Source organism: Anas platyrhynchos, chromosome 2 (genome assembly GCF_047663525.1).
Source record: "Anas platyrhynchos isolate ZD024472 breed Pekin duck chromosome 2, IASCAAS_PekinDuck_T2T, whole genome shotgun sequence".
In the NCBI taxonomy this organism is placed as follows: Eukaryota; Metazoa; Chordata; class Aves; order Anseriformes; family Anatidae; genus Anas; species Anas platyrhynchos.
Window position 1 is genome coordinate 153,561,706 of NC_092588.1, and position 21,836 is coordinate 153,583,541.

A 21,836-nucleotide genomic window follows, 5' to 3' on the forward strand; every position below is an offset into this window, starting at 1 on the left:
CTTAGCCCATTAGTCTTTTTAATGCCAATCCTCCTGAGAACAGAAGGTCACTCTAGCTCGGTATTTCCAAGCAGAAGTGTTTACTGTAAACAGATTTCTCCTTTCAGTGCCTGCTCTTGTTCGCAGTGACACTTGTATTGTCACTGAGAGCCTCCGTGCAGGGATGTAGTGCTTCTTAATCTTTGTCATAACATGTTGCTCCGTTACAATGGTAAAAAGTTTCCAGGGCTCCTCACAAGCCTTTTCTCAGCCCTGGGGTTGAGCATCCATTATCCTGCAGCCCGATTCTTCAAAGTCGCAGTTCAGGGCAGAGCTAAAAGATGTTCTGAGAATTAGCAAACAGTGCAAGTGTTGAAAGCAGCATTTGAAATAAAGGTTAGCTTTAATTAAATAAGGGCTGTTTAAATCGAGTCTTTTTTTTTTTTCTTTTTCCCTTGAGTGCCCTCTTCAGTCTTTCATGCAGGTAGCGTCGCATCCCACAATGGCAAAAACAGCTTAAAAGATGATTTTTGCAATCAGCAGTGCTGTGTTGATGCCTTTCCTGTCTTCATCTGCAGCACCTTTGTGTGGGATGCTGAGCTCTTGGGTGCTGAGCTCCTTGGGCGATGCACCTGGAGCTCCCTGCAGTGTCCCCTGCATGCAGGACACGGCCCTGCTGGGTCCTCTTGCAGCATCTCTGGGCTTAGCACATTGGCAGCACTTGGTGTTACAAGGCAGGCATGTAACTGTGTCACGGGAAGGTGACGAATGCAGGAGAGCAGCAATCAGGATGCTGAGGATGAGGGCTCCTTCCTCTGCTCTTTATAATAAGGCACACGGGCATTGAAGGCTGTAGGGGAAAGGGACTGGTTAAAAATCAACCGGGTGCTATTTGTTTATTTACACAGCCCCACCGGAGAGGTCGTGCTCACATTCCCTTGAAGAGCACGTGAACTGCCTCGAAACGTGCTCTCGCTGCCATAGAAAAATGTGTCATTCTCTCCCACTGTATCATTTCTAATATTTGCTAAGTATAACATGTCAGATGTACCTGGATGGCTGCCCTGAGCGCGCACCAACTGAAAGACGGGGATAATGAACTGCAGATGTGGAGCAGGCTGTTTTCACTCATTAGCTTGATTTCTTAACCAACAGATTTAGCAAAGGATGTGTTTGCCATTGAAGACTCCAATACCGATGCTTTTAAATCCAAATGGCTTGTTATCTGATTTCAAGGAAAAGCATCTGGAAGCATTGCTTAACTTGTTGAAATATCTGTGTCCATTTGAATAACTCAAATAGCTGCTTTCTGCTTTGAAGTCGAAAAAGAAAAAGCCCCCCTGAACCAACCAAGTGCTTCCCAGCTGAGGCCTGGCATGAGGCATTTCAGCTAAAACTGCCTTGTTTTTTTTTCCCCGAAAGGAATAAAGTCCTGACAACTACCCTGCGTGGCGATTTAAGAGAGCCCTTTCCATCCTCCTCGTGGCATTATGTCAGCGATACCACAGAAAGGGAGGCTTGGCATGGGTTCATAAATGAGTAATAATGTCAAACACATATGATTGTTTTGCTACTTCCTCCGAGTGGTTGAAGGAAGGAAGTTATGCATATAATTTAGCCGGTCTTCAGGAAATAGTTTGATACAGCTCTCTGCAGAGAGCGGCTCTGCGAGCGGAATAACTAAAAGCAGAGGGCAACGCCACGAAAAGTGGCAGGGGAGGGAAGTGGGTATTTAAGAAACAGAAAGAAAGGACTGCTGGAGCCCTGCAGAAATCATCTCTTCTGCATCGATCTGTGGGAGAGGGAGGATGGGGGGAAGTGGAGTTGCTCTGGCACGTGGAAGCCCCCTAACACCTCGTGAAATGGGGAGGTGTCCTGGTTTCAGTTAGCACAGAATTAATTTTCTTCCTAGTAGCTGGTGGAATGCTGTGTTTTGGCTTAGGATGAGAAGAGTGCTGATAACACCCCGATGCTTTAATTGTTGCAGAGCAGTGCTTATACTAAGCCAAGGACATCTCAGCCTTTTGCTCTGTCCTGCCAACGGGCAGGCTGGGGGTGCAGTAAGAGCTGGGAGGGGACAGACCCAGGACAGGTGACCCAAACTAGCCAAAGGGGTATTCCATACCATCTGACGTCATGCTAAACAATATATAGGGGTGGCTAGCTGGGGGGGAAGGGGCCGGACTGCTCGGGGTTAGGCTGGGCATCGGTCAGCGAGTGGTGAGCAATTGCATTGTGCATCACTTGTTTGTACATACTATTATTACTTTCCTATTATCATCATTGTATTATTATTGTTATTATTTTTATTATTATTTTGTTATTATTATTTTCCTGTCTTATTAAACTGTCTTTATCTCAACTCACGGGCTTCACTTTCCATTTCTCTCCCCCGTCCCGGAGAGGGAGGGGGGAGGGTGAGCGAACGGCTGCGTGGTGTTTAGCTGCCGGCCGGGTTAAACCACAACAGCCTTTTTGGCGCCCAACGTGGGGCCCGAAAGGTTGAGATAACGGCAGATCTGACCAGAGTGTGTTAAACTAAAATTGGTGTAAGGATTAGACCTGCTTAATAGTCACTTGTCATAATGCTGATTGCTTTAATCTCAACTTTGCTGCGCCTGTTTTCCAAATTGAGTATTATAGTACATTATTTTCCGTATTTACTCTCTGTCGTGTTGTTTATCCTCTCCGGGCCCTGGTTTCAGATCATTATGGTGCTGTGTGTTGTAGCAATGGCTTATGAGACGATGAAATATGTGGTCATGACTCTAACTTGTTATTTGTATTCAGTAACATCGTCGACTCTGTACTTTGGAAACTGTATCTTGGAAACTATTAGCAATTATACCTATTGTTTTTTTCCATTAAGGAGTCAATCTGTGGAGGGGAAAGGGGAGGATATTTTTCCTTACTTGCTTACTCTCCCTTTCTCCTTCACCACCCCTGTATCCTCCTGGGTCACTCTGCCTTCCTCCTTCACCACCCTCTTATCCCCTGAGCTTGTCACAATAGCTCTCCAAGATATTGAATATTTCTGGAATACTCAGAGTACCATAGTCTTGTTGTTCTGCCTCATGAATGCACTTCAGGTTCTGCTTAAAGTTAAACAACTACTTGGGAAGCTCTTCTGGAGATCTGCCCGGGGGCAGGATAGTTGTGGGTGGCAGGGAGTATGGGCGGATATGGGCAGGCATCTAGAGCAGTTGGCACCCCCAGTGTGTTGGAAATTCACCCCTGAACAATGGCAAAATCCTCAAAAACTGGCAGAATGCTTGAAAAAAAGGTGTCATGATTCTGGCAGTTCTAAAGTAACACAAATCATTGTAACGTGCTGGGGCCTGGCTCATGCCATCGAGCTATAAAGGACCAGAGCCCATCTATATTTGTGGAGTGACAGGAGGATCTCAGCAGTTGACTGTATTGGAGGCTGAAGTAAGTCTGACTGGGAATGAGTGGGAAAAGCACCGCATTGTGACTGGCCCGGATGCTCCATGTATCCTTGGCATAGACTATCTTAGAAGAGGATATTGCAAGGACCCAAAAGGGTTCCGGTGGGCTTTTGGTATAGCTGCCTTAGAGACAGAGGGCATTAAACAATTATCTACCTTGCCTGGTCTCTCAGAGGACCCCTCTGTTGTGGGGTTGCTGAGGGTCGAAGAACAGCAAGTGCCAATCGCTACCACAACTGTGCACCGGCGGCAATATCGCACTAACCGAGACTCCCTGATTCCCATCCATAAGCTAATTCGTCAATTGGAGAGCCAAGGAGTGATCAGCAAGACCCATTCACCTTTCAATAGCCCCATATGGCCAGTGCGAAAGTCTAATGGCGAGTGGAGACTAACAGTGGACTATCGTGGCCTGAACGAAGTCACGCCACCACTGAGTGCTGCAGTGCCGGACATGCTGGAACTTCAGTATGAACTTGAATCGAGGGCAGCCAAGTGGTACGCCACAATTGATATCGCTAATGCATTTTTCTCCATCCCTCTAGCAGCAGAGTGCAGGCCACAATTTGCCTTCACTTGGAGGGGAGTTCAATATACTTGGAATAGGCTGCCCCAGGGGTGGAAACACAGCCCTACCATTTGCCATGGGCTGATCCAGTCTGCGCTAGAGCAGGGGGAAGCTCCTGAACACCTGCAGTACATCGATGACATTATTGTGTGGGGTGACACAGCAGAGGAAGTTTTCGAGAAAGGGAAGAAAATAGTCCAAATCCTTCTGAAAGCCGGTTTTGCCATAAAACAGAATAAAGTCAAAGGACCTGCACGAGAGATCCAGTTTTTAGGAATAAAATGGCAAGATGGACGTCGTCAAATCCCAATGGATGTGATCAACAAAATAACAGCTATGTCTCCACCAACTAACAAAAAAGAAACACAGACTTTCCTAGGTGTTGTGGGGTTTTGGAGAATGCACATCCCAAATTACAGTCTGATTGTAAACCCGCTCTACCAAGTAACCCGTAAGAAGAATGAGTTTGAATGGGGCCCTGAACAACGACAAGCCTTTGAACAAATCAAGCAGGAAATAGTCCATGCAGTAGCCCTTGGGCCAGTTCGAACAGGACCAGATGTAAAGAATGTGCTCTACACTGCAGCCGGGGAGAACGGCCCCACCTGGAGCCTCTGGCAGAAAGAACCTGGGGAAACTCGAGGTCGGCCCCTGGGGTTTTGGAGTCGGGGATACAGAGGATCTGAGGCCCGCTATACTCCAACTGAAAAGGAGATATTGGCAGCATATGAAGGAGTTCGATCTGCTTCGGAGGTGGTCGGTACTGAAGCGCAACTCCTCCTAGCACCCCGATTGCCAGTACTAGGCTGGATGTTCAAGGGAAGGGTCCCCTCTACGCATCATGCAACTGATGCTACATGGAGCAAGTGGGTTGCATTGATTACTCAGCGGGCTCGAATAGGAAACCCCAGTCGCCCAGGAATATTGGAAGTGATCATGGACTGGCCAGAAGGCAAATACTTTGGGATATCATCAGAGGAGGAGGTGGGTCGTGCTGAAGAAGCCCCACTGTACAACCAGTTGCCAGAGAATGAAAAGAAATATGCCCTGTTCACTGATGGGTCCTGTCGTATTGTGGGGAAGCATCGGAGATGGAAGGCTGCTGTATGGAGTCCTACGCGACGAGTTGCAGAAGCTGCTGAGGGAGAAGGTGAATCGAGTCAGTTTGCAGAAGTGAAAGCCATTCAGCTGGCTTTAGACATTGCTGAACGAGAAAAATGGCCAGTTCTCTATCTCTACACCGATTCATGGATGGTAGCAAATGCCCTGTGGGGATGGTTACAGCAATGGAAGCAAAACAACTGGCAGCGTAGGGGCAAACCCATCTGGGCTGCTGCATTGTGGCAAGATATTGCTGCTCGGGTAGAGAACCTGGCTGTGAAAGTACGCCACGTAGATGCTCATGTGCCCAAAAATCGGGCTACTGAAGAACATCAAAACAACCAGCAGGTGGATCAGGCTGCTAAGATTGAAGTAGCTCAGGTGGACTTGGATTGGCAGCATAAAGGTGAATTATTTATAGCCCGATGGGCCCATGACACCTCAGGCCATCAAGGTAGAGATGCAACATACAGATGGGCTCGTGATCGAGGGGTGGACTTGACCATGGATGCTATAGCACAGGTTATTCATGACTGTGAAACATGTGCTGCAATCAAGCAAGCCAAACGGTCAAAGCCTCTTTGGTATGGAGGACGATGGCTGAAATATAAATATGGAGAGGCCTGGCAGATTGATTACATCACACTCCCTCAAACTCGCAATGGCAAGCGCCACGTACTTACAATGGTGGAAGCAACCACCGGATGGCTGGAAACATATCCTGTGCCTCATGCCACCGCCCGGAACACCATCCTGGGCCTTGAAAAGCAAGTCCTATGGCGACATGGCACCCCAGAAAGAATAGAATCAGACAATGGGACTCACTTCCGAAACAACCTTATAGACACTTGGGCCAAAGAACATGGTATTGAATGGGTGTATCACATCCCCTATCATGCACCAGCCTCCGGGAAAGTTGAACGATACAATGGCCTGTTAAAGACTACCTTGAAAGCAATGGGCGCTGGGACGTTCAAAAACTGGGATACGCATTTAGCAAAGGCCACTTGGTTAGTCAATACTAGGGGATCTACCAACCGAGCTGGACCTGCCCAATCAAACCTGTTACGTACTGTAGATGGGGATAAAGTTCCTGTAGTGCATGTAAAAAATATGCTGGGTAAAACAGTCTGGGCTACTCCTGCCTCAGGAAAAGGCAAACCTATTCGTGGAATTGTTTTCGCTCAGGGACCTGGATACACTTGGTGGGTGATGCAAAAGAACGGAGAGGTCCGGTGTGTACCTCAAGGAGATTTAATACTGGGTGAGAATAGCCCATGAACTGAATTGTACCATGTTAAATAGTATATTATACTGTATGTTATCACTACCATGATTACTATAGGTGACTAATTAGAATGTATGGAAAAGAGTGTAACCTGAGCATGACATAAATGGTATGGAATAAGGGGTGGATAGATGTCCTGGTTTCAGTTAGCACAGAATTAATTTTCTTCCTAGTAGCTGGTGGAATGCTGTGTTTTGGCTTAGGATGAGAAGAGTGCTGATAACACCCCGATGCTTTAATTGTTGCAGAGCAGTGCTTATACTAAGCCAAGGACATCTCAGCCTTTTGCTCTGTCCTGCCAACGGGCAGGCTGGGGGTGCAGTAAGAGCTGGGAGGGGACAGACCCAGGACAGGTGACCCAAACTAGCCAAAGGGGTATTCCATACCATCTGACGTCATGCTAAACAATATATAGGGGTGGCTAGCTGGGGGGGAAGGGGCCGGACTGCTCGGGGTTAGGCTGGGCATCGGTCAGCGAGTGGTGAGCAATTGCATTGTGCATCACTTGTTTGTACATACTATTATTACTTTCCTATTATCATCATTGTATTATTATTGTTATTATTTTTATTATTATTTTGTTATTATTATTTTCCTGTCTTATTAAACTGTCTTTATCTCAACTCACGGGCTTCACTTTCCATTTCTCTCCCCCGTCCCGGAGAGGGAGGGGGGAGGGTGAGCGAACGGCTGCGTGGTGTTTAGCTGCCGGCCGGGTTAAACCACAACAGGAGGGAAACCTCAGCGCCGAGGAGGCTGCCTTGATAAAGGGGAAATAAGAAACGTGAGGGCTGCAACCTGAATTTTTTAAAGGCTTTCATGCAGGTATAGGATTTTTTTTAAAGGGGAAGGAGATGGCACTTGAAGATAAAACTTAAAAAAAAACAAAAACACAACAACAAACCTCCAGCCTCCCTCCTGCCTTCAGCAATCAGAGGCACTGCAGGTGTCTTGCGGCGCGTGCAGTTAGGGATGCTAACGCCTGTGAGAGCAGGCTTAGCGCAGCCCTCTTCATACGAGCTTTATGGCACAAGCCTTAATTGCATGCTCAAACACCTCTCACCCCTAGCAGCATAGGTACAGGCTGCAGGAGAGGCACAACTCAGGATGCGAGGCACCTCTCCGTTGTTTTTCTGCTTCTCGTTCACTTAGCGAAGCCTGCTGTTATTTATTATTCACCATCTAATGCCTTTGGTACATATGGAAGCATTTGTTTCCTTTATGGCCTTTTCAAGGGTCTTTGCTATCCACCGGGGTATGTGAGTGCTGAGTTTCCTGTAAGCAGAGCCTGCCAGGCTGTGCCAGCAGGACAAGGCACGTGGAAAAGACGATTTTGGGGATGTCTGTGTTTGTTCCTGAAGACGCAAGTTGGCTGACGTTGTTTTTCTCTTCCCTTTGCTGCTGTGTGTGTCCCTCCCTGACGCAGGCAGGAGTGTGTAGCCACAGAAGAAAACCCTCAAGTCTTTTTCTGCTGCTGCGAGGGCAACTATTGCAACGAGAAGTTCACCCACTTGCCTGAAGTAACCGGCCCAGAAGGTGAGTGACTGCTGTGCATGGGGAATTGGGGGGTTTCTTTGCCTTGACCCAGTTTGTGATGACTTTGGGTTGCTGGATGCTGAGCACAAAAATGCATCTGAAAGGATGCAAGTTGTCATTTGCTTACAAAATCCCCAAATCCTTCTCCTAAGATTCTTTAAGAACAGTTTCTTAATGTAATGTAATTCTGGATAAAGTGTGTTGTACCAACACCTCGTCCATCACTAGTGAGGACTGGGTTTTCTTGGTGGTGGACATTCACAGTGGGCTCTTGCAAGTCCTCAGGGAAAAGGTCAGTGTAACTTACACAAGGGGCATCAAGACTCAATCTCCTAAAGGCATTTTGACACCTACTTCTTTAATTTTCATTTCACAAGGCTCCAAAAACCTCGGGCATCCAGAGTTTTTGCTTTTTATTGGCTGAAATGCAGCGTTGTGTTGGTCTGAGGATTAAAAGGGAATGGGTGTGAGGTTTTGGATGTACTTCAAGGAAAAAAAAAGTCATAGTCCATCCTGCTTTAGAGGCTAATAGAAAAGTGTTGGTTCCTTTTGCTGTAGGCTCACATTCAAGTATCGTTCAATAAAAAATTATTAAAGCAGGTGTATCTTTTCCGTAAGATGACTCCTTTTGCTATCAACTACCTGCATTTACTGAGATGTTCCCAGAGACCATTATCAGATTTTCCTGGGCTTTCCTGTTAGGTTTTTAATTGTTTACATGGTTTTTATTATCTCCTGTTATTAATGTACCCGTAGCAACCTAGTAGCAAATATTCTTTCTCTCACAGTTTTTTTGTTTAATTTGGCAAGTCTTGCTATTTTTTCCTTCCCAGTCTCCAACATAGCAACATGGCTCCATTTAGTATTCCCATTGTTTGTGTCTCAACTGCACTGATGTAATTTGGAACAAGAACTACTGTGGGAATAGTGCATTTGATTGTGGCTCCTGCAGCATTTTACTGAAAACTGACGTCTTGTCAATCACTGCACAAGGCAAAGCAGCTCCACGAGGGGTTTCGTACTCTGCTTGCTTCATATCTTCAGAAGGGTTAAGAGGAGGAAATTTTCAGCCTTTAGATCTCTCAGTAAGAACGCCCATGTTAAATAAAGGTCAGGGGGAAGCTCAGTCTGCGAAGCGTGCTTTGGACCATTGGACTGTTAGTAATAGCAATATGGAAAAGAGTAAATGGTGGAGCCTTGTGCAAGGATGTGAAGAGACATGCCACTAAGATTTGTTGGCTTTGGAGCAGAAGGAAGGGCAGTGTTGGGTTATGTCTGGACAGGTAGCTCACAGTGTGAGTACACTTCTAAAAGATCTTTCCCCGTGTTCTCCCTGCTCTTTCCTCACAGTCATATACGAGCCGCCTCCACCAACACCCTCTCTGCTCAACATCCTGGTGTACTCTCTGCTCCCCATTGCTGTCCTGTCAATGGCTATCCTCTTGGCCTTCTGGATGTATCGGCACCGCAAGCCCCCCTACGGGCACGTTGACATCAATGAGGTGAGGAGAAATTTCTGGCTTCTTCAAGTTGTTTCCCTCTGTTTGTACATTATGGGAGGCACAGAGGCTGCTCACTATATATCCACAATACCAACTGGTTTGGGTTAGAAGGGACCTTAAAGCCCATCCAGTTCCAACACATCCCACCAGTCCAGGCTGCCCCCAGCCCCATCCAGCCTGGCCTTGGGCACTGCCAGGGATGGGGCACCCACAGCTCCTCTGGGCAACCCATTCCAGTGCCTCACCACCCATATCAAGAACAATTTCTTCATTTTTCTTCAAATTTAACACTGTTCAGGTGGCCTAACTTTTCTTCTCCATCTTTTTGAAGTCAGTGCTACAGTCGGCCCCATGACAGTATTCGTACCTGCTGTGAGGCTGGTGGGTTTAGACCAGGTTATCACCATTTCCAAAATTCCTAAGGGATGGAGTTACACAACCCTGCTTGGTGGCTACCCTTCCTCCCAAACCGTCAAACCCATTGCCTAATTTCAGCCAACTTTGCAGAGGAGTGGAGATTGTAGAGATTAGAAAGCCCCTATCAGTTTTATGGGGTGAGAGGAGATGTTTTTCCCCTGTTGAAGCTCAGTTTTTATGAGCCATCAGAGAATGCATGCAGGAGGTCATCCTCACAGCCCAAAGCCATCAAGAACTGGTCTTTGCTGGCTCTGCTGCGCCCTGAGCCTTCTGGTTTCTTCTGAAGGGGCCAGCAGCTTCCTCTGCCGTCTTCCTCTGCCCTGTACAGACCATGCTGGGAGCCTTTCAAGGCTGAAAGTAGATAGGACAGAGCTCCATTGCCACATGTTGAGGCTGCATTGTTCTCCTGGCAGATACTATCTTTATAATGCTGACAGACCTGTTTACTGCCCACTGCTAGGGCTATGGGAAGCACTCCTAATTAAGTGCAAAGCAGTTGGAGGTTTTCGGTGTATTTTGCCGCTGGGTCACAAAGATGAAAAAGTTCCTACTTTTGGCAGGAGGTAGCCTTGAGGTCATCAGTGTTTTACAGCCCGAAATAGCCGTTGCTTTGAAAACACTGGAGAATTCAGGTTTTGCCAGAGGATGACAGGCAGTGGTTTGACACGCCGAGTGACACTTGAAGGCATAGGTTGTTATATATGTTCTGTACAAATACCCTGCAAAGCAAAATAGGGAATTTAGTGCTGCTCTTGCTGTGAAGAGCACATTTCCATAATTTGGATGAAATAACAGGCCCCTTCTTCACACCTCTTTCCCCACACACAGTGTCTCCATTCCTCCCCCTTTGCTCTACAGTCCCACTTCAACTTGCGACAGTGTTTTTCTCTTGTGCAGGACCCCGGCCCACCACCTCCTTCTCCCCTGGTTGGCCTAAAGCCTCTGCAGCTCTTGGAGATCAAGGCGAGGGGACGCTTCGGCTGCGTGTGGAAGGCTCAGCTGATGAATGACTACGTGGCAGTGAAAATCTTCCCTATTCAGGTGAGAAGGGCATCACCTTCAGGGCTCGCTCGTAGGGCTGCCTGCCAGCGCTGAGATGCTCCGAGTGCCTGTGGAGGTGTTTTCGAGACCATTACAAAGATGTATTTGGACTCTTCTGCTGGGGGAAAGAGTTCAAGGACCCTCCCTCCCCTATACTTTTCTCTGTGTTACCTCATTACTGAATGCTTCCTGCAGTAGTTGTTGCTGCAAGAAGGGCAAACAAGCACATTTTGAAATCCACGGGATCACTGCAAATGGCCGTGTTGTTAAAAGCTGGTCTGCAATGCCCGAAGTGCACAAAGGACCAAATCCCTGGCTTTGTGTGTCCTGCCCCAGCACACAAATCCTAAACCCAGACCCCAACCTAGCAGTTTTCAGCTTGCAGAGGCACAGCCCTGGTGCTGTGCAAGCTCACGGCGCTGCAGCGTGTCTCTCAGCTCACGTCTTCCACTCCAGGAAACCTTTGAATGCTCCTGACTTGACTGTCTAGGAATGGTAAATGGAAAGAGTAGAGCAATCAAAAGTCAAATGAGAGAAGAATGACTAAAACGCCTTTGTGCTCCTCCACTACCTCCTTATTCGTTAATTTTTTCTCCCTGTATTTGTTGTCATAGCGTTGCTAAAGGAGATTTGCACATCTTCTGTCCATGCCAGCTGTGACCTACTAGTAAATATTCAATAGAGCCTAGATTAGATTTTGCAGTCGTAACAATTACGGCTACAATGCAGATCTGGGTGCTGCATGCACAGGCTTTATCTCTGCCTTCTTTCTTTGGAAATCTCAAGAAATCTTATTTCTCAGTGAGGCTGGGCAGGGGGGTGGAATCCAAACCCAAACATGCGCTTTAGGAATAGCTGAGGATAATTTTGGAGAAGGGAGACTGAGAACAGCAACTTCCATTCTTCCTCCGGCACCTACCCTCTAGGAAAACAGCCTCATTTTGAAGGGATGCATCACATCAAAACGCTGGAGAATGGTATTAAGAGGAACATGAGCGGCTCTGACTGAGCTGAAGGGGCTGTTTGCTTTAAAGGGAAGAGTGATCTTTGATGGTGCATTTCTCCCTGCTTTAGGATAAGCAATCTTGGCAGAGCGAGAGGGAGATTTTCAATACTCCTGGCATGAAGCATGAAAACCTTTTGCAATTTATCGCAGCAGAGAAAAGAGGGACAAACCTAGAGACAGAGCTCTGGCTGATCACAGCTTTCCACGACAAGGTAACGTATCGTTGCACATACATTTGGGGAAGGCAGAGGGCTGGCTGGGCATGAAGCAGCAGCGTTTGGTGTCTAATATTCTCCCAGAAGCTCCCCCATGGTTCAGATAGTCTGCCACTGGTGCTAGTGGAGGGCTGCTCCTACTCCTCTTCTTCAGAGGCCCTTCTTTTGGCTTTCAAGGCTCTCCTGCACAAACACACAATGAAGAAAGGTGGGAGCTGGGGAGAGAGAGGTGGTACAAAAGGCCACGGCTCCTGTGTGCAGTGGTTGCTGTCTCATAGCACACGTAGATCCCAACCCAGCCCTTGCAGATAGGCTTCGTGTTTGCTTTTGAAACTCAGGGCATACCTCCTCTTTCACGGATTGCTTTAGTTATCAAACGTGACTAACGCTTAAAATAAAACAAACATGCACAAATCGGGGTTGAGCCAGCAGCGTTATCCCTCTGTTTAATTCAAGGCCTAGTGAGTCAATCATTTCCACCACCAGCTGATACCATGCAACATCTTCTTGCATGCAAGGTTCTCCCTTTTCCTAAGCTGTTCGACTTGCTCTGTTTTGAGACCATTTTGTCCCTTCCAAGCCTTCCCTGGCAGATGAGTAGACTTGGGACTTATTTGGGAGATCAGATACTTTCTGTGCTGTCAAGGGCTGAGAACTCATAAATGCTTTGAGGTTTTAATTCTCCTTCATTTTCACTTTTGCTGGTGATATTTTTTACCTCTTAAATGAAGGTTCATGTTTCTCAAGCACTGATGAAAACCATTTTCTAAACTGATGAGTTTAGAAGCAGAGGCTGTGGTTAAGAACATGCAATGTCCTGTTTTACAGGGGTCTCTTACGGATTACCTGAAGGGCAACATCATCAGCTGGAATGAGCTCTGCCATGTAGCAGAAACCATGGCCCGTGGCTTGTCCTACCTACATGAAGATGTCCCTTGGTGCAAAGGTGAAGGGCACAAACCTGCTATAGCACACAGGTATGGCCTCTTTTGTGAACACTTTTCAAATTCCCTGTTCAGGTATTCACAACCTCTTTGAAATGATGCTGTCAAACAGAGGAGGAGATTGTGCTTTTGGAAAACGAATGCCTTTTAGCCCCCAAAATTCTATGCTAAGACAAGAATTTTTTCACCCACATCAGAAATGGCAAAGAGCAGGTAATCAGCATCTTGTCTGTGAAGCAGCATGTGTGCTTGGTGGTGGTTTATGGCAAATGTCTGAAGGGCAGGCGCTTCCCTCTGCCCTCAGCTCTTCTCTTGATGTGTGTAGGGAAGGGGAGCTTGGTTGCTGGAGAACCTCTATTGAAAGAGTCTGTGCTTGATGAGTTACATTATAGTCCAATGTATTTGTGTGGCCATCTGAAGGTTTGGACCGTGTTCTTCCCTACGTGTGTTAGACTGACTCCACTGTATGTCTTCCCACAGAGCTTTTGAACATTGTGTTCTGATGAGAAAATGTAGAAATGTAGAAAATAGCTGCTATTTATTTTTCACGGTAGTTTTATGGTGCCCAAATCTCACCAGGGTGCTTATGAGAGACAGCAGAGGAAGGGCACTGTGACCCCAAGACCTCCATATGTGGGTACAGCAGGAATCCCAAATGAAGAGGGTGAAACCAGCCTTGTTGCAGCGATGCTTGTCTTAGCCCTCGCCCATCCCTGCAGTCCCACGTCCTTTGCCCTGGTTTAAAACCTCGTAGATTCACAGAATGGTTCGGGTTGGAAGGGACCTAAAAGATCGTCCATTTCCAACCCCATCACTACCGAATCGTTCGCCAGCAGCAGGGCAGGAGGGGGAGCTTTCCCCAAGGGATTTGTGCGGGTTGTGTGGCTGCGGGCGGTAATCCACAGCCGTGCTCCCCCACTGCCCTTCATCGAGGAGATTCTTAAACCCCGTGCCCAGCTGCAGCAATCTGCATCCAACCTAATGGGGCCGTCTTCCTACACGGCAAGACGATCTCTGTTTTTAAAAGGATGTCCCAGCCCCCGTGGGCCCCCCCCCCCGAACCTTCAAGTTGGTGGGAGCTGGGGGCTGGTGAAAGAGCCTGCAGCTGCCTTTGTGCCGCTCCTGGGGCTGACCCCATGGCCCTGACATTTGTCCCCGTGAAAATAAAGGCTGCGGTGTATGCATGAAAATTCCTGAGGGTGGGGAGCAGGGAAAAGCTACAGAAAGGCTTTAAAGCAACAGATCGTGCTCATTAGTGTCCCCATCCGTTTAATAAATGATAAAAGATGGAGAGCGTGCCACTCGGGTGAACCGAATACATTCCTACAGAAGCGGGGTTTCAGGACGCAGTGGATTTTCCTTGGATTACCCCATTCTTTTCTTTTGTGCTGCAAACAAACAAACAATGCTGAATGCTTTTTAAAGCTGGGGAGTCACTGAACGGGTTAACACGATGCCTGCGAAGATGCTGGAAGGCCAGGTGGGACTCCCTGAGTCGCTGCTCTGCAGACTTTGAGCAAACTCCTAGGACAGTGGCCCCGGCACAGCGGGATGGAGGTTATGGGATCGCTCGTCGGTGCTAAAGTGCCCCCACGTGGAAGCAGAAAATAAAATCTCTGGTGTCTAAATCAGGTTAATGCACCGACCACTTGTTGTCCACTCGCTCTCTTGTTCCCTGATTTCAAGGATGAGACTGAAAAGAGAATTTTCTCCTTTTCAGGCCACTTTTTTACTAGCAACTATTTTAGGGTCCCTACTAATGGTGTTGGTGGGAATTCTCTTGGGCGTGGGTTGAATCAAACCTTTCTCCCAGTCCTGGGTGTGTTTGCATTGAGTTCACTCTTGCCAGCTCGGGGTGCCCGTGGAAAGAAGGAAAGCATGGAAAAATGGGGAAGAGCGTCGCATAATTCCTCTGCAGTCCCAGCTGAGCCACAGCTTTGTGAAAATCTCGTGCACAATCTGTACCATCCTGGAGGGTGTAATCCCCTAACGCTGACCGAGCAAAGTCATTTATCTGTGTCGTTGGGCGATGGCTGCTTTCTAAGCCTGTGGGGAAACTGCTACAGCCTGGAGGCAGCCGGTCTCTAAGATGGCAGGTAGCAGGTTAGGGGTGTTTTTAGGTGTAACAGAGATGTGCAAATGTTTCGCAGGCTCTACAAGACTGCCCTGTGTCTTTAGATATCCCGTGGCCACAGCAGGCAGATTTCTGCTGTGTTCCTCTCTCAGGCTTCACAGCTGGAAGGGGAATAACCCACTTCCCCCACACTAATCCCCGAGCCAGCAATGCCCATCGTGCTGCGGATAGCTTGCTGTGTTGCTGCAATCTGGACAAACCTTCTGATGTTTTGAGCTAAGAATCAGGGCTGGGTGACACAGGATGGGTTTTGCACGTGATGCTTTCTCCACGGCCACAGGCAGCAGCTCTTTTCTCTGGTCCAGCAGTTTCTCTCTTCCCAAGGAATTTTGACAGGTCGCTCTAGCGCGGAACAATTGTATCTGCCCTCATTAATTATTTTGTGCAGGCCTGCAATGTCCTGCAATCAGCAGGGTCACCGAGTGAATTGATGATAGGGAAATTATAATGCTGAGCATACAGGACAATTGCCATCTGCTGTCTAAGGTCTGTAATTTAATTATATTGCCAAACATTCCTTTTCAGATGAAAATGCGGGGAGCCCAGGGAACAAGGCTGGGCTGGTTTAGTCATCTCGGTGCCATCCAGCCCCCCCTCCCCGGCTCCTGCAGACTCACCTGAGCTGCCCCGAAGCAGCAGTGCTGCAGCACGGGGCTGACCCAAATGTCCCCTTGAAGTCATCTTCAAGCACAGCTCCAGCCTCTCCGCCGCAAAGGCTGACACCCACTGCTCAGCTGCGTGGGCAGCTCGTCTCCGTGGGGGCTCACCCCCTCCCCTGCTTTATTTCCAACCCAGGGGAAGCCAGTCCTGCAATTAAAACAGAATTGTAATTTTGATGCCCAAGGGAGGCTTGGTCCTGGGTTTCCCTGTTTTAATGACACGTGGGAATAGCTCAAAGCTGCATCAGGGAGGTTTGGATTAGACATTAGGAAAAACTTCACTGAGAGGGTAGTTAGACACTGCAACAGACTTCCTAGCAAGGTGGTTGATGCCCTGTGCCCATCAGTGTTTAGGAGACATTTGGATAATGCTCGTGCTGATGCTTTAGCTTTGGGTTAGCCCCAAAGTAGTCTGACAGTTGGACTTGGTGATCTTGATAGGTCTCTTCCAACTGGAACTGTCCTACTCTGTTCTATTCTATTCTATTCTATTCTATTCTATTCTATTCTATTCTATTCTATTCTATTCTATTCTATTCTATTCTATTCTATTCTATTCTATTCTATTCTATTCTATTCTATTAATTCTATTCTAAATGGGATGAATATGTAGCCCTTTTTTTCTTCCCTTGATGCCTCTTGGAAGGGAAGGGAGGGATACGGAGTTATCCAGTGGTGCAAAGGCCTACACATGCTGTGGGTGGGAAACTCATTGTCTGGATTTCGTTTTGCTGGTAATTTCCTCAGGACTTCTGCAGCTTGCCTGTCCTGAAGCTGTGCTTTCTCTCCCTCCTTTTCCCCGTTGCTCTCCCTGTGCCCTGCTTCCCCTCTGGGCAGGGAGAGGAGGTGGCACCGCCACGTGTTCAGGCGGTGCATCAAGGTCTGATCACACTCCCCCGGTACCCAGGGCTTGAGGATGCTCAGGGTTATGTGCCCGAAACATGCTGTAAATCACCCTCCTGCCGAGCGTGAGCTCCTGCAGAGAGCAGTGCTGGAGACCTTCACACCCTGTGAGGACAGCGCTCAGTGAAACTGTTTGCCAGCACCCCCGTGACACCGCTGCTGTGCCACCCTCGGTCACCCCTGCTTCCAGCAGGTGATGGCAGTCAACAAAAGCACCCAAAGAAGTGCGTGATCGGGGTCAGGGTGGCAGCAGTGGCCTCAGCACCTTCCCTGGGCTAGGTCAGGTCCCAGCCCAGCAGCACAGGGCTGCCTGGTGGCATCTCACGGACACCAGCAGCTGAATTTGCCAGCTGGGGAAGGAAGAAAGGAGCCGATCCACCCAGGGCTGCTAAACATAGAGGTTACAAAGTGGTGTGTTGCGCTGTGATTCAGACCCGTGCCATGATAAAGCCTCCTAAACTCGCTTCTTGGCTCTCTCTAGGGACTTCAAGAGTAAAAACGTCTTGCTGAAGAACGACTTGACGGCGGTGCTGGCCGATTTTGGTCTAGCTGTACGGTTTGAACCTGGAAAACCTCCAGGGGACACTCATGGACAGGTAATCTTTATCTTTAAAAATAACATCGTAAAAAGTCAGCTTCTCGTGCGTGGAGGCGGTTTGTGCAGATGCAGGCTGGAGGCCGGGAGATTACGGGAATGTTTTCTTCTTCCTTGCGTAATTCATATGGGGGAAAGCACCTTTTTTTTCCCTTAGCATGACCCTGCAAAGCGAGACCTAAGGGAACAGGAGCAGCATGCAATCCTGAGCCCAGACGCAGCTCTCAGCCCCTGGCCTTTTATGATGGGAACCCAACCCTACATGCTGGTGCAAACGTGACATCTCCCCTGTCCCCCCATGCACCTTTTCCTTGCAGTGCCACTTCTGTGCATTTAATTTCCTCCAAGACAGGCACTTTCCAAACAATTAGAGGTGCAGTCTGGCCTGGCCCTGGTGGCAAGCGACTTCTCCCTTCAAACACGGGACGTGATGTCTCTTTATTGCCTCAGTATTAAACATTAACACTCCTAAAACTATTCAGTTATTTTTAAGAATTCAGCCAGGCTCGCTGCCAGGGTGACCTTTCGCAACGGTGAACTCTGCGTGCTGGCTTTGCACTGTGTGAACAATTTCCTGCGTTTTGATCAGTTTGGGATTTTCCACCTGTGAGCTGCAGCGAGTGGCCCCTCACTGTCTCTGGGCAGGGGTGCAGCAAGGGCAGCCGTTCCTCCGGGCACCTCCTGGGTTTTAGGAATGGATGTCTCCAATGCCATCTCCTTTATTACCCTTACCTCAGGTTGGGTCCTCACAGCTTTCCTCATTTTTGCTACCTTTCTTTGTATTTTTCCAGCATTTCCCATGCTTTCTTACATCTCTGTTTCCTTCTCTGCCCAATTCCTCAGGTAACAGCAAGATCAGATGAGAAACCCCTAAAGAAAAACATTAAAAGCGTTTCAGCTCCCATATTAAAAAGGTGCTTTTCACCTTGCTGTGCTCTCCTCTCTCCTACATCATGGGCTACGATTCTGCCCTATATATAGCCATAAATATCTGAGAAGTTTTGTAACATGCAATTTTTTTTTGCAAATTTTTGCAAATTTTCCTTTTCCTACCATTTCAGAATACATTGATTTTATCCTTTTTCCTTTTTCTTTTTTCCTTTTTCCTTTTTTTTTCTTTTTTCTTTTTTCTTTTTTTCTTTTTTTTTTCTTTTTTCCTTTTTTTTTTCTTTTTCTTTTTTCCTTTTTCTTTTTCCTTTTTCTTTTTTCTTTTTCTTTTTTTTTTTTTACTTTTTTCTTTTTTTTTTTCTTCTTACATATATATTTTTAGAGAAAGAGGATTGAATTTTCACCGACTGCAATAACCAAGTCTGGCTTGACCTCGGGGTGTTGTGTGTGTGTCTCCAAAGGCAGCGTTTTCTCCTCCAGCATGTGCTGCTGGAGCAAGATGCAGTGGGACGCAGAGGATTTCATCCCCACTCGCTGTGCCTCGCTGCATCTGAGTTAGACCTATATTGTATGCTGAATGTATACAACACACGTAGCCATGCTCTTTGGCTTTTCCTTCAGGTAGCTTATCTAGGCTCAAGTGAACTTACTGAGAATCGGTGTCAGAAGAAACAGCTCCCTTTTGGTTGTCTTCTGAGCGAGGTGCAAATTTAGCAGAAGTAGCCTTAAGGCTAATGAAAGCAGCTGTCATTCATCTCTGACCAACGGAGGCTGACGGACCCAACTGGAATTTAACTCGAGCTGTTTCTTTCTCTGTAGGTGGGAACGAGGAGGTATATGGCTCCCGAAGTGTTAGAGGGAGCAATCAACTTCCAACGAGACGCCTTCCTGAGAATAGACATGTATGCAATGGGACTGGTATTGTGGGAGTTAGTCTCCAGATGTAGAGCAGTTGATGGTAAGAATAAAGATCTGCCCCGGGAAAGGCTCTGTTTCCGCATGGTTCGCTGGCCCAGAGAACCATGCTGTCTTTGTTAAAGATAACTAATAAAAAAAATCAATGGCATATTCTTATTAGGCTGCTAACCTGTTTTTCATTTGCTTCATTTATAATATAAACTGTCATTTTCTGTGGATAACAATCTTTGTAGTGTTCAAGTCTCAAAGTGCTTTTAATACCATCAAAGTTCACCATGTCCGCTTTCACAAGGGGTTTTATCCTAAAATGATGCTGCAAAATGGGTCATCTTTTCTGTCCAAGTAGCCCATCTGCTTTCGGTTACATCCTTGCTATTTGCAGGACCTTGCCTCTGGTCAGGGAAGCTATCGTTTTGTTGTAGTAGCTCCAAGGCTGCCTGCTGCAACTTCTACTTGTGCAGATATGGGTGCTCTGGGCTGAATATGAAGTTTGTGAATTAAGAGTACCTCACCTGGGCTTCAGACATTGACATTAACATTGTAGGAGCAAAGGTGAGCTTGGTTATAATTAGGATGTGAGCCTAGGAGTGTGGTTCTTCAAAAAGTTCCTGCCTAACCAAATAAAATGCCAGAGGAGCAGGGAAGTAAGAGCATAGCGGGGTGAAGCAGTTGTACCCAGGATCACTCTGCAGGTCTCTGTTAGATGCAGCAATAAGACTTCTCATTTGAGGCCCCCCAGATATCTATCTGGATTTTTGCTTTTTATTTTTGTGATCCCCTTTCAACTGTGCTTAGGAAGTAGCTGGCCAGGATACTCCAAGTGTCATACACAGCACCTTTAAATCAGAGGGAAGGCTTTCTTTGGGCTGAGGGAGAGTTACTCCAAACCCCATCTGCCCGTTTAGGTCAGAAGTGATATTGTACAGAACCTTATTTAACAGATCTGTTCCATCGTTGTGGTCAGCATTGTTGACTTCATTGACAGGCAGGCCTTGTCTTGCTCATTGAAGCTGAAAGGCAGTGAGTGTAACTTCAGAAACAGGGCGTTGACTCAATTCGAGTTGGTGAGCATGGTTGTATTATCAGTAGCTTCGGCTTGGAGATCACCAGTGCAGCTCTTTATAGTCTTGATTCCTCTTTGAAGAAGAGGAATGGAAGGTCATGAGCATTATCATGCCATCTGTTGGAACAAGCACTTCAGTTTGTTTTACTGACTGGCATTGTGTCAACAAGAATAATGATAAGCTGTTTTAGTGACTGTTTATTTTCAGAGTACCTAAACATCATTTCCTTGGTGTCGCAGTTCATGACCAGCTGAAGTGGTCAGTTCTTTTATTTTATTCTGGAAAGACCCTCTTGAATTACTCCCACTATTGCAAGAGGTCACTTTTCGCTACTGAGAAATCATACGTAATGCCACTGAGCACCCTGAGAAAGCCCATTAGTTAAGCTGGGCTGCGTTTTTCTAAGAGGGCATCTCCACATTGCCAAAGGCCAAATGACGTTTCAGTGATCAGGAGTTATTGCTGCAGTCCAGGGTCTGCACTGGCACTCAGAATAGTTTTCTCATTCTTGTGGCCCAGAGCAGTTCACAGCTGTAACAGATATAACAAAAGCATTCAGAAATCATTTTGCAGTTAGGAGCTGGTACTTGGGACAAGTGCATCTGGCTCTACTCTATCAGGGCTGACTTAAATCTATGAACAAGCCAGATCACAAAGGAAAAGATTACAAACACTGTAAATGTTTGACCTTGCTAGTCAGTGCCTAAAGTGAACTTATGCTCATGCCAAAACCTTTCTTTAGGTTATTTTGCTGCAGTGGGTTGAGGTTGCACTGGAGCCACAGCTTACACACGAGGAAGATGTGGCTCTGTGGAGGCTGTGGCTCTACAGAGGCTGTTTCTGTACTAATCTGGTTCTCTGCTTGCACTTCAGGTCCGGTGGATGAATACATGCTGCCTTTTGAAGAAGAAATAGGTCAGCACCCATCCCTTGAGGACCTGCAAGAAGTGGTGGTTCACAAGAAGATGCGCCCCGTGTTCAAGGATCATTGGCTGAAACACCCCGTACGTCCCTCCTGGTTAATGGGGGAAGTTATTTCTTGCATGAGGGGCACGAGGGATGTGGTTATGCATCACGTGTTAGCTTCAAAGGGAAAAATAGCAGGGAAATCTTCTAGTGATCTGGCAGGATTGAGGTGCCTTGAGGCACAAACTAAACTGCAGGTGACCTTTGTGTCTTCACCACTCCCAGGTGCTGTCCTAGCACAGTGGCCTCCTGCAGAGAGAGTCTGAGCCAGGGAATGAGGGCTTGCACGGGACCTTCACGTTCCCCTTTCTGTTTGTCCCTTTTTGTATTTGGAGGGTAAACTGGCTGATTAAAATCAAAAAAAGTGAACGAGGAACGTGGCGTGGCGTGCTGTGCGTTTGTTTAGTAGGACTCGTTTAATATGATTAAAGAATGGAAAATAAAGTCCCTTTGATTATTGAAGAGAGAATGATCCATACCATCAGAGACATGTTCCTCACAAGCCAGATAGCATGCAAGACTTGAGCAATTTTTTGAGGGAAAATTAATTAGACATGAAGGCAAACAGACAATGAGGTAAAATGCAGCATGGGTTTCCCAGAGGTAGATAATTTCAAATGAGTGTTTTTAATAAAAGAGCTGATTTTTCAGACTGGGAAAGTG

General features: G+C 47.1%; 1 protein-coding gene across 1 annotated transcript in view; it reads left to right on the plus strand.

Moving 5' to 3' along the window:
• ACVR2B (activin A receptor type 2B) overlaps positions 1-21,836 on the plus strand; it is a 104,693-nt gene that overhangs the window by 72,993 nt on the left and 9,864 nt on the right. The window contains exons 3-10 of the mRNA XM_038174264.2: positions 7,812-7,921; positions 9,272-9,423; positions 10,738-10,881; positions 11,956-12,099; positions 12,931-13,079; positions 17,224-17,338; positions 19,045-19,183; positions 21,081-21,211. Of these exons, the coding sequence (XP_038030192.1) occupies positions 7,812-7,921; positions 9,272-9,423; positions 10,738-10,881; positions 11,956-12,099; positions 12,931-13,079; positions 17,224-17,338; positions 19,045-19,183; positions 21,081-21,211 (1,084 nt within the window). The remainder of the gene's footprint in view (positions 1-7,811; positions 7,922-9,271; positions 9,424-10,737; positions 10,882-11,955; positions 12,100-12,930; positions 13,080-17,223; positions 17,339-19,044; positions 19,184-21,080; positions 21,212-21,836) is intronic.